The sequence below is a fragment of the Crocodylus siamensis genome, chromosome 12, assembly GCF_052110815.1.
Source record: "Crocodylus siamensis isolate JL-2025a chromosome 12, ASM5211081v1, whole genome shotgun sequence".
NCBI classification, from domain to species: Eukaryota; Metazoa; Chordata; order Crocodylia; family Crocodylidae; genus Crocodylus; species Crocodylus siamensis.
Genome location: NC_143406.1, coordinates 31,211,021 through 31,223,948, shown reverse-complemented (window position 1 = coordinate 31,223,948; position 12,928 = coordinate 31,211,021). Strand labels below are relative to the sequence as shown.

Below are 12,928 nucleotides of genomic sequence, written 5' to 3'. Positions count from 1 at the left end.
AACCCCAGCCTCATGCTGGCCCCACCCATCTGCTTTGATCCATGGAGAACCCGTCCACCTGCTTTGTCCAGAGGCCCCAGTGGTGGGTGTGGGCAGACAGGCATGGGGACAGGTCCATTGACAGCAACGGAGACACTGGCAGCAGTACCCAGAAGTGTGAGGGCAGGAAGCCACATCCAGCTACCATATCACTCCCCATGGACTACAGCTCCTGGTATGTCTGAGAGCTGCCGTAGGGTGGGCTGTGCTCTGCACCAGGCAGCACCTCCATGCCCAGGGGCAGTTGGACCAGCCCCCCATGCTTGGGCTGGGCAGGGCTGAGGGACCTGCTATAGGCCAGATGTGGCCCGTGGGCCATATTTTGCCTACCCCGATCCATAGCATCATCTTTGCCTGCAGGTGGAATTTTTCTCCTATCTGTATGACACAAATGCAATGCTGTGTTCATCACTCTCTGAAGATGCTTTGGATTTGCTTACCCAGCAGGCAGTGCTCTATACCCAAAAAGTATATTGTCAAGTAAAACAAGTGGCATGGAGCATTCCTGATGATTCCAGGATTTTATTTGATATTCCAGTGTCCAGAACTCTATTTTTAGAATGCCAAAAACGTCCCAGTTTCTCTTTTCTTTTAAATTTAAATATTAAAATTTAGCTGAAGTATAAATTGCATATTGTTACACCATTCGTGTATTGTTTTACAGCCTGACTTCTTTCTTGCTGTATAACAAATCCTGGCCTCATTCCATTTTTTTTTTTCAAACCCAGCACTTCTGAAGTGCTTCTTCCTCCCTCACTCTTTGTTTCCTGTGATGGGTACAGGGGGATGAGACATATCTTTAATCTTTTCTGCTCCTCAGCTGGAGTAATTCAAATATGGAACATATGAGCATTTTATGCCTTTGAAATGTGGCTACACATGTCTCTCAAGTTTCTGTTTTGAAAATAGTCACCTTATTATCCGGAACTCGAGTCAAATTAAAAAAGAGAGATAAAATTAGTTCAGATATTACACCTGCCTCTGAGCCTCCTGTCAAGTTTTATGACTGTTACTATTATATCTTCTTACAGTAAAACATTTTTTTCACTTCCTTATTGCCAGCAGAAAGACCCACACAGATATCAGAAAAGAGATCACAAGAAATTGTCTATGCTCTGAAGTGTACAGTTTCTACAAGCAGACTAAATGCTGCAGTTCTGTGATCAGTGAGGTGGAAACGAAATAAATTGCTGATATCACTAGAGACAAACTAGTAGCAGATGCCATAAAATCTAATCAGCTGGAAAAGAAGACCTTTCATGACCTGGCAAAATCTCATAGGCCTACAGCTAGAAAAGGGTCTGAACTTCCTTAGATAGAATGGAAATTGGGATCCTGATCAAGTCCTTTGGCTCAGATCCGTCTCCAGTATGGGTCCTTGATCTGAAACCCTTAAATTTCACAGATCAGAACAAAGTCTTCTAAGCAAGAACTTTTGAGCCGAATTCTACCTGAACACTAAGAAAATTTAGAAATGGAACATACCTTCAAAGATTTTGCCAACTGCTTCTCATCAACCTGTGCACCGAAGAAGAAAACCATAGCAGCTTAATTGGAAAATATGTTCACTGAGCACTTTTTTTGTAGAACTTGAAATCCCTAGCAAAAATACTCTCTTAAAATCCTTTATAATTCTAAAATCTGTGGTGAGCACAAAGAGTTTACAAGTATTAGTATCCATTTCAAACAGAATCTCTGTTGCTGTTGTAGAAATACCTGTACATATAGGGACTAACCTAGGAAGAACTTTCCACTCCTGTGTTCTTGTATAAAAAAAGTATAAACTAGAATTTAATATGTTCTAGTGAGAAATGCCAGTTTAAGTTAGAAAGTCCTGGTAGAACTGGTACTGAAATAGTACCTTTCAGGAATCCTTGATTTTATTTATTTTTAATTACATTTATAGATCTCCCTCAAATCTGACAGTCTGTCCTTTACTTACCATCAATTATTTGCTCAGGAAAAGTTGAACTAGTTGAATTAATGTTAAGCCAAGGCAACCTTCCAGTCTCAGATCACCTTACCTTACCTTCTCTCCGATAATTCAGGAGCTTAAAATGTAAATTTAATTCTTTCATCAGAGAGAACGCTTTTTCCAACCTGAATTAACGTCTTAATTTTTCTAACCCAAGTTTCAAGAAATTACTTGCTATGCAAGAGAAATAAACCGATTGCCACTGTTTGCTTTTTGCAATGCTAGAGGCTACAGGGGTTAGGGACAGAAATTACAAAATAAACCAGTGTGTGATTGGAAACTGGTTCAGACCTGTAACACAACAGAAGTGCAGTGCACATAAACCACTTTCAAAATGGCTGAAACTGATTTAAGATAAACCTGGATGGATGTAGTATCAGACTTAACTGATTTAGGTTAAATCGTTTTTTTTAACTTCTGTCCAAGTTCCCCTCCAGATTCAAGCTAACTCTCAGTTCCCCAGCATCCCAAGGTGTTTTGTACCTCCTCCACAAGCCTCCCTTCTCACAGGGTGGGCAGTCTAGCCTTGACCCAAGCTCTAGCACCCCCTGGCTTCTGGCCAGAGCCACTGCAGAAATGTGGCTGCATTTCGTGAGTCAAAAATGAATGTCTGCTCACTTGCTTATTGGTTCAATCTGCGCAGCTTAGACTAATCTGCAAAGATTGAATCGATTCAGCCTCAGGCTTTTTGACAGTCTGTTCTTAGTCAGGGTCAAACCAACAGAGCATAAAAATGGGATCCAGAAACTCCTGAGTTCTGCCTTTTTTTTTTTTTGCTGCTGATTCATGGCATGAATGTAGCAAGTCAGTTCCTCTGTTGAAAAAAGGTAACAATACTATTTAACTACCATGATATTCTGGGCATTATGTAATTTAAAGACATCTTAAATTTAAAACTCAGCATTTTCTGATTCTGGCCCCTCTCCCCCATTGTTCTTACTATGTTGCTCCTAGAAATCATTAGCAGAGACTGCCAGAGGAGGTTAGATGAGAACTGGCATGATTTCTATAGCAAACTCTCCTCAGGCTGAGCTGAATTTAGCAACATTAGGCACACATTATGCAACATAGTAATATTACCTGTTGTATTTAGATAAAGTAAAATCAATACAATATGTGAGGGTTCAGGTTTCATCTCAGTAAGGAGGAAAAAAGTTATACATATTAAAGCATTAAATCAGATACAGGACCTAGTGATTAATGTTGCATATGTGGACTTTCGAGAGAGAGTTAGAAGTTGTAGTATATTATGCAACTTGCTTACCAAGGAGAGGTGGTTACTGCAGCCTTTGTGACTTTCATTCAGCTCTGAAACCATTTGCCTGTAAGGCATTTGCACAGTATGCAGCTGTCAATTCATTGTATGTTAACATTGTTCAGAGAATTACACATTTCTCTGAATAGATCAGATAATAGGATTTTATAATGCAAGTGATTTTTTTTCAGTTAATAATAATTTTCAAGCACTTTGTAAAGAATGTAAACAAATATAACAAAAGGTCACAGCAGTAAGGAACAAATGTTTACAGTATTTAATCTGCCATTTTTACGAACATGTATTTGTATAGAAAGAAAAGGCTCTTCCCGTGATTTCTTAAATGCTATGCAATTATCAGTAGGGACTACATCTTAACAGAGGGATGTTTTGGTCAACCAGATTCTCATTTCATGGCACTGGTTGCATACACAAGAAAGCTCTGCTAGGAAAAGCATACACGTGGTTACTTCAGTACTGGAGAAGAGTTGGAGAACAGCTTCTTTCTGTTCATTTTATAGCCATTCCCATTTGCTTTGTTCTTCTTGCTCATTGCCTGTGCCACTTTCTTGCTGCCTGTTTCCTTTTTCTTCTGGACATTCCTCCTCCACCAGTGGCACTCATCTTTTCTATGTGAGTAGTTCCAAAACTTCCTGGATCCTCAAGACTGGCTCCTGTTTCCTCTCTTCCAGTTCCTGTGTGACTGTCCCTCAATAGAGGCATCTAGGCTTGTTCTTTTTCCTTGCTCCCAGGTACTTCTGCAGACATTCAGACAACTAGCAATAAAGCAAGTCCTATGTTGACGGTTCAGCCTACAGTAGATCTTTGTGGACTTGAAATCTGCTGTAATATCTTAAGTTTTCCCTACTGGAATTAACTGGGAATTCTCCATTGAAGATTATAGTTCAGCTTACTGAAGTATTATTCCATATGGTTGTGTTCATTTTCTTATTGTTAATGTAATTGTTTCCTTCTCAACAATAAGAAAATAACAGTAATAGTCTGATTTCCCCCTATTTCCATAGCTTTCTGTTATAGTAGGCTGACTTTGGAAGATGAGAATATACCAGTGAGGAGGTGCTATGACTATTTGTAGCCCAGTGATGTTTATGTGTAATAGGGAGGCCAGCACAGCCTGGGATTCATGTATGTAGTAAAGAAATTTGTGCGTAGTTAATGTTCTGCTTTTCTCCTGTATAAAGTAACATAAACCATGAAGAAAATGTGGGAGAGTATTGAGTCTAAGTTTATTTTTTAAATTAATTTCAGAGACCATTAGGAAAGGAAGTGGTTATAATTTTCCAAAGACATTCTAAAGACTTAGTATTTTCTTCATTTTAGTGAATCTGTAAATGGCAGAGACAATATTGTTACCTTATTTTCCATTAAACTACAGGAAATTGAATTAGTATTCTGTGCACTTCACTGTTCTGCCTAGCCCGAGTCTGAGGACCTTCTTTGTAACTTGAACAGAGAAACCATTATTACATTTCTCTTTGATCACAAATAGAATTAAGGCAGTGGTTGCTCTGCTGTCACCCAAAGAGTATATGGGAGACCAATACAAATACTTTTGTTCCCCGTTTTCTGAACTGGAAACTTGCTTTAAGAGTTCCATATCGCAGATTTTCTCTTCTCGCAGATGCCTCTCTTAGACAGTTACCAAGTTCCTCTGTGGAGAATCCTTTGGTTCTTCCTTCATATAAGCCTTTTTCTGTGGACTTTTTTAATCTAGTTTGTTAGTGATGATTTGTCCATGTCCCCCCCCCCCCCCCCCCATCCCTGCCCCCAGTTATATCCCAATTTATCTTCTTCATCCTTTTATCTAAGCAGAATTTCCCTCTGGTTAAAAAAAACCCACAAAACAGTTTGCCTACTTAGTTTTGTGAAGATTCAATACCGCACATAGATGTAATTTATTTCCTGGGATTCCTAGGAGGAGGCACTAAATTCAAACCTAGGGACCAGTCTGTTTTGCCAGTGCCACAGCTTCTTCCTAAAAAAAAAATCACATCTTGGTTGTAAGGGGCAGTTCACCAGGTAAGATTACATTATTGCACTTCAGAGAACAACAGGGTGTGATTGGAAGGACCTGTGGCACATTCACCAAAGTTGAAGTTCAGTTCATAATATGTATAAAATATTTTTTTAATTGCCAGCTACGCTAATGAATTAAAAATCTTAGAATTTTCCAACTGGACGTGTTTTTCAGAATTTACAGTATACCCTAGATAAGATGAAGAAAGTAAGTGAAAACAGTAACTGCTACTGCAAATCCACAATAGAGGATATTGGTATGTTCTCAGATTCTGTAAAATAAATTACTGAGACCCAAGAATTCACATAATGGGGAATTGAATATCAGTCTTAAGAGGAGTTTATCACTAGAGGTGGACTGATTAAAGATTTTTTTTTGAGCAATACTGATGGGTGGTTTATTAACCAGCCATATCAGTTGAGACTGATCCAATAGTTGATATGCATCCTGGCAGCTTGGAGAAAAGTGTGCAGCTAGTTCGTCTGTGGGGGGAAAGGAGTGTGGGGGAGGGCAGAGATGTGGGGGGGGGCAGATTGAGACCCCCACAGTGGAGGAGGGAGTGGGGCTGGGACAGGTGCTTTGCAGTGTGGGCAGGGTAGCATGGGATAGAGCCACGGATGGCTCGTCAGGGGATGTGGGGGGTGGCTCCCTGCTTCTGCATGTACCCCCAGAGAGGCATGGGTGGCATGTGCCCCCCCCCAGATTTGTGTGCAGGGTGAGGGTGAGCTGTCTGCTGTGAGCTCAGGGTCAGGAGCTTCGCCAGTCTCTTCCCAGTGGAGGGGCTGGGCCAGGAATGCACTTGAGGCGGGTGGGGGTGAAGCAGGCAGCAGCGGTGCTGGGAGGGGGGCTATAGCGAATATGGGGGTAGCTTTAACCCACTCTGTAGCCCCACCTCCCAGTGCCACCACCTCTCACCCACCCTGTGCGCAGCCCTGGCTCAGTCCCCCCACCAGGAAGAGGCCAGTGCAGCCCTTGACCCCAAGCCTGCAGCGGGCAGCCTGTCTTTCCCCTGCACACAAATCAGCGGGGGCACATGCTGATCCAATATGGACCGATATATCAGTGCATCTCTAGTTTTCACAGTGTAAAAAGCTCTCTGCTGATTCTACAGAAATACATAACAATAATATGTATTTCCAGTGGTAGTGTTTGAAAAAAGGAGAGATTTAACTGACCAAACTCAGCAGTTAGCATTGAAGCATTGCTCCTTGTTGGAGTCTACAGCAACATGTCGCTATTGCAGCAGAGGAGAGTTCTACCTGCAGAAAGAGTCATTGGCCCTATCCTAGTAGTCAGTTAGATTGGATTACTCTGTTGTTTTTACGTATGACAAAATGATGCAATGGAATATCTTCAGCATTGTATATTTTGCCCTTATTTAATTTTTTTCTTTTTTGAAAAAGAAATGAAATGGGGAAAAAATTATTGGCTATTTCAGGAAGCCAGATATAGAGATGCCATCATAAGGGATTATTAAGCCCTAATGGAGGTGGTAAAAAGAAAGTTTTGAGCTGACTGTGTATGATGTTTTCAGTAGAGCTTGTTGATTCTGATTGCAGTGCCTTCTGTGACTGTTAATAAATCTAAGAATAAGATTTTACCCTATGCTTCTGAAACTGGAGGACAGCATGCCTAAAAATGCATGCAGTTTGCATTTCTTTAAAATTGGGATAGATGTTTTCTCTGTGTGTATTTGTGTGTGTTTTATTTTATCAGTGAACTCTCTGTGTGTATTCGTGTTTTTTCCCTTTAGATAACCAAAGTGGCCTTGGAGTACAAAAATTGTAACAAAAGCCAGGCACCTGAACCAGCTCAACACTTGAGAGAGTCTGATTCACCAGAGTTTGGATCCATTGTACCAGACGCCCACACACAATTGACAGAAACATTCTCCATAACAGAGTACCCATGTTGTAACACAGTGGTGCTTCCTCAGTGGCATTCAATCTCTAGAACTCACAATGTCTGTGAACTTTGCATCAACCAGACAGTTGGGGTCAAACCAAGTCAAGTCACTGTGCCACAATGTAACTTTTTAGAGATAGAAGCAGCTTTGAACTCTTTCTACCTCCAGGAACATACTTTTTTTCAAGTTGCATCAAATACTATAGAATGCAGCAACTTCTTAAGTTTCTACAGTCCTTTCAGCTACTATACTGCATGCTGCAGGACAGTAAATAGGGGTCTGTTAAGTCTTGATAATTCCAAAAACACCATCTTTCAGAATCTCGAAGTAGCATTTTCTTCCCATGGGAAGAAAGGGAAGGATAACGCCCAAAGTTCTATTCCTCACATTGAGGATAGGAATTACTTTATTCCTGACCTTCATGTTAATGGCACTAACATTACTGGCCTGAGCTGCCAGACCAACAAGACCTTGAATCTCTATCTACTGGATTCCAATTTGTTCTGGAAGTATGCAGAGAGATTAGGAGCGTCAAGAACTGCTCGTGTTAAGGAATTTGCTGCCATTGTTGACCTGAAAGAAGAGACGCACTATATCCTGGATCAGAATCAAGCAGTCATAAGATCTACTCTAGGTATAGTATGGAACAATTTTGTATTCAAAATTTGAAATATGGAAACGCTTGATTTTTAGATAGAACTACATTGGCACAGAAAATGGTTATTTCCAGTTCAGGAGAGCACCTTCTGTTTGTTAATATTTTCCGGAATGCCGCATCCAGGCTGGGTAATAACTTTGTCTACTCATGGACAGGGAACTGAGTTCTTCTCTTGTTCTCAGATACCCTGTTTGTAAGTAAGGTTAAGAACCTGAAAAAATAGAATAGCTCTGGGGGAAGAAGCTGCAGTCCCATAGCACTAATGGCTACCAACCTCTATTCTTACATGTGCTGAGATGGGGTGGGGTAGGGTGGCAGGCAAATGGGGCAGAAATCCTAATGATAGGGATTGCTGGTTCATCAGTTTAGTTCAGTAGTTCTCACCTTTTTAGATCAAGGCACACTTCCATAACTTTTTTCTGAATTTAGTGGCACCTGACTCCAAACCTAATTACACTTGTTCTTTTGACTGTAAAAAGAATAGGGCAATTCTTCTGTTGCAGAGAACTCGGAAAGTCCTCAACAGTTCAGAATGCTTTTGACAGTATCCATTCAGTGTACACAGCTTAGACAACCTGTGAAGATTGAATCAATTCAGCTTTGTACTTTCTGACTGTCTGTACTTAGCTTGTGTATTCTCAGTTAAAATCTGGTTTTAATGAATGGGTGTGCTAACTGTGCTACTACACCATATAAAGGATCTCATAACACCCAGTTGAGAATTACAGTCTAGTTATTGTTCAGCCTCTACATCTTCCCCTGAAAATCATTTTCCTTTATACTATGTGATTTTTTTTTCATGGTGTATCTCTGAAGGTACTTGTCTTGTTTTTGCTGCTTTGGGAACAGGGACAATTTAAAACCTTTTTCTAACCTGGTTGTTTCTGCTATGAGCTTTCTATAATTTAATAATATGCCTTGGTGCCATGGGAGTAGAATTTAGTTTGTCCCTTCCTTTTTAATGTATGGCATGGCCTTTTCTGCATCCCTTTCCTAGATGCAGTTCTTTGTACTCAGTACAAAATTTGGTAATTTGAAATTTGTCTTATTACTGAAATAGTTATAAACATGAGATTAAGATGTTATAGTGAACTACATTGTTGAGTGTACAGACGTTTTAAATCAAATTATTGTTACAAGAAATTTTTGAGTGCATGCTTCTACATTATAATTTCTTTGCCTGGCAGTTTCATTGCCTTGGGTATTCTCCGATATCAGGTTATGGAGTTCTGTTGTGTGGGCTCTCTTTTTAGCTGCAGTTTTTTAAAAACAGTTGTTTTGCTAAATATATATCCTTGTGAATGAGTCTTGGTGGAAAATTCAATTTAAGTTGTTGGGACTTTTTAAAAGACAGTTTTAACATGCATATTATGTCAAAATGATTTAATCAGTATAGCACTCTGAAGACTATTGCTTCAAATGGTAATTCCTTTATATTCTTAGCTGTATTTAAAATTTCTAAATTGATTCTGTTATTTTTTCCTGCTGTTAGATATTTTTCCAGCACATGTGCAAAATGCATATCTGCAGTAATCTGTTTAGAAGAGCCTGTGAATGCAGTTCTAATTTATTTGCAGTGATTCAAGTGGCAAATGCAAATTATGGAACATATGCAAATAATGATTTGTCTGATCAACTGCTTGCAAAAATTAGGTGTACATTAAGTGCACATTTTGGGGGGAAAAAAGCCTTAAAATAGAGAAGAATTTATGTGTATTAATAATTGAATATTAACATTTAATTTATTCAAGTTACTCAAGTACATGTCCTTCCATTATTCTTACATATCATTGGCCCACAATGAAAAGCTATAGCTGCATTCTGCTGAAGAAATTAAAGAATAATACTGGTGAATAGCCAGATCACTAAGCCTTTTTTTAAATCTTCCTGGATATTGTTGCTTAAAGGGGCCATTTTTTTTAATGTAGACATTCTTGAAATTAGAAGCTACTTATATAAATAGAATATCAGTACTGACCCAACAAGAGCTGTTACAGATTTTTCCTAAATTTTACAGGTTTTAACACGGGTAAACAAGCCAAGTTTTGCTTGTATATGAAAAGGCTCCTGTATAGGCCTTCCCTTCTGATTTTGGCCATTCATTTAATTCTGACTTTTAGAACAGTGGAATAGAAACTAAATTATTAAACTAGAAAATTTCTAGTTGACTAATTATTATATTTGAGTGTTCCCTGGCATTATGTAATAAAATGCATGTCTCAACTATTGAATGAGCTTAGTATTATACATAGAAGAATACAGCTTGTGATCTAAATTGAACATATGAAACAGCTTAGATATTGCACATAATCAAAGATGATTCAGTCTCTGAAAAATTTGGACAAATATTTTTATATTTATATTGCACCATAATGGAACAGTGAAATCAGTGGGGAGAAGCTAGAAGAAAAAGTAAGAGATGAGACAGATTCTTATATTTGGTGTCAGAGTAAATGTTGGCTAAACAGAACTTGAGGTCAGATCACCATAAATAAATTTAGGCATGTATACTATACTTGAATTTTGGTTTTTTTTCCCCTTTTGAATCCTGAAATAAAAGCAGACAGTCCAAATATTACATGTATATGGAGTTTGAATAATTTTTTATATTCTGTTTTAATTTTAGAAAACTTCATTAAAAACTTCAGCATTATCTACAGTCCCTTAAAAAGACATCTTGTTGGTGACTCTTCAGTCCATTTTCACATACAGCACATAATCACTGAAGTGACTACTAGTACCTTTCATGAAGTGGTGTTCTTGAGTGAAAAGGTATACAGCTCTTTACTGAGAATTGTTACTGCAAGGCATCATTTGCGTTTCAAAGGATAAGTTTAGAGGGGTTCATTCTTCAATTCTAGTTTGTTCAGAAAGTAAAAAGCTTCTTTTGATCATGCGTTTACATTAGTTCTGTATCTAACTTTAAGCAAAAATACTCAGTGGGGGGAAATACTTCTTGTATTTTCTTGTATACAGTACACCTTGGAATGTAATATGCACCTTGTTTTTGAAAGGCAGATCTTTCCTTGTAGTAAGTAACTGAGTAGCTGCAGCTAGAGAGCTGAGCCTGCTCATTGTTCTGCTCCCTGTGGATCACTGCAGAATTTTCTTTCCATTTCCCCAGTAAGCAGCAAACCTACTCTTACAATGTTTCTTGCATAAAGTCCACACTTCAGTTTCTTGTATGGATGTGAAAGGTTAAATGTTTAAATGATAAGTATATTTATATGGGGAAAGCATTATCCATTAACATTTAGTGTGGGGCATGGCCTAGTGGAGAAGGGCAGTGATGTGGTGAGGTGCCTCAGGAACAGGAAGGCAGGAGGGGGAGGGATAAAGGGAGAACCAAGGAGGTGGGGAGGGGAAGAGTGAAGGTGGACTAGGACCCATAACTTATGGGTTAAAGAAGAAAACAGCAGGTGGCCTAATGACTCGTCAGTTAAGTAATTACACTACCCTTTTACAGGTGGTGGGAAGTCATGCCTGGAGGTAGATAACAGGCTACCTGGGCTAGGGACAGACATTACACACAAGCTGGTTTAAGTGATCAGAAACTGGTTTAAACCTGTAACAGAACAGATGTTCAGTGCACATAAACCAGTTTGAGAAAACCCTGGTTGAATGTAGTATCAGACTTAACTGACTTGGCTTAAACCACTTTATGCAGTATCTGTCCCAGACCCCTTGCTGGGTTAAGATAAACCAGACACCCCCAGCATCTCAGCATGCTCTCTGGGCTGGGCAGGGCTCTCTGCTTCCCAGCAGGGCTGGCCCCTTCCCTTTGCTTCCTGGCGGCAGCTTCAGAGACTGCAAGGTGCTTCTTCCCTGCCCCTCGCCACTCGCGGGCTAAGTAGGAATTCCCCCCTCCCGTCTGCCTTGCTGAGGATGTGTCTGTGTATTAGCTAGAAGACCACATGCTGGCTACTGTCCCAACAGCAGAATCAACAAGTAGCTGGTAATGGTCTTCTGTTGTTTTCTTAATTGGGTGATAAACACTGTTATCAGTTCCCTGCTGGGCCCCAATTCCTGGGCTCATTTTGGCATAAAGCTGCTAAAAATTCAGTTTAACTGAGTCCTGGGGGGCTGCTTGTTCAGCTATACCAAGTACAACTTCCTCACAACCTGAAAATGTAGTCCTTCAGAGTCTTATTTCTCTTTTTTAAATAATATACATATATATTTCTGGAGAAGAAGAGGCTTTAATTTGACTTGGCTCTCATAGTGGCAGCTGTTAAAAACTAAGTTCAAGGGCCATATTCAGGACCATATTCTGGTTGTTAGGTTCAAGGAGATAAGAGATGATGAGCATATAGCACCTCTATGCGCCAAATATGACCAGTGTGTGTGCTAGCTGCAGGGGGAGCCATTTGCATTTTTACAGGAATTAAGAAATTAAATGATGAACAATAGTGACTGGAAAGCAGATGCAATAGAATAAAGGGAAGGTTGTAAAACAAAACAAAAAAAAGAAGTATTTAAAAAGTGCATAGCAAAAAAGTCCATGGTAAAAATATTTTGGTTTCACAGGGTGAAATTCTTTGTGTGGTGGCATGTTTAAGGGCATCACATTGCTTTGATTTTTCAAGGAGTGATTAAATTAAAGACTAAATTTAATCCTTGGCCGCTGGCACTCTAGAGAATAAATGCATGTATAGTGTTCAGCTTCCAGTAACCCTGGTGCCTGCTGGGCTAGCTTTAGGAAAATTGCTTGTCTTCTGGAACACAGATTTCCCATTTAAAGCATATAGTCACAGTTCATTAAATAGTAATAGAAAGCTGCAGAACAATCATGACGACCAGAATATAGTTCAGTGTTCCGTTGTTATTTAATGGAAATTAAATGATTGTCTGATCTAGTTTTCTGTTTTTAATATAAGGACATTGCTGAGGATGACAGAAAATGAGCACAGGACCACTTATGTTTTGTTGGCAAATTAGCGTAACAGCATTGTGTTTGCAGCAGTCTTATAAACCATGAATTACTCATTTTATTCATCAGACCCAGGTCATAAAATCACAGAGAAGGTCTGAAAGGGACCTCAAGAGGCATCTAGTCC

At 39.4% G+C, this 12,928-nt stretch overlaps 1 protein-coding gene across 3 annotated transcripts in view; it reads left to right on the top strand.

Annotated features, from left to right (window-relative positions):
• Window positions 1–12,928, top strand: part of TXNDC11 (thioredoxin domain containing 11) — a 111,671-nt gene that overhangs the window by 75,675 nt on the left and 23,068 nt on the right. For all 3 annotated transcript variants that reach the window (XM_090024801.1, XM_090024800.1, XM_090024802.1), the window contains 2 exons: window positions 7,061–7,847; window positions 10,498–10,643. In XM_090024801.1, coding sequence (XP_089880927.1) covers window positions 7,061–7,847; window positions 10,498–10,643 — 933 coding nt within the window. The remainder of the gene's footprint in view (window positions 1–7,060; window positions 7,848–10,497; window positions 10,644–12,928) is intronic.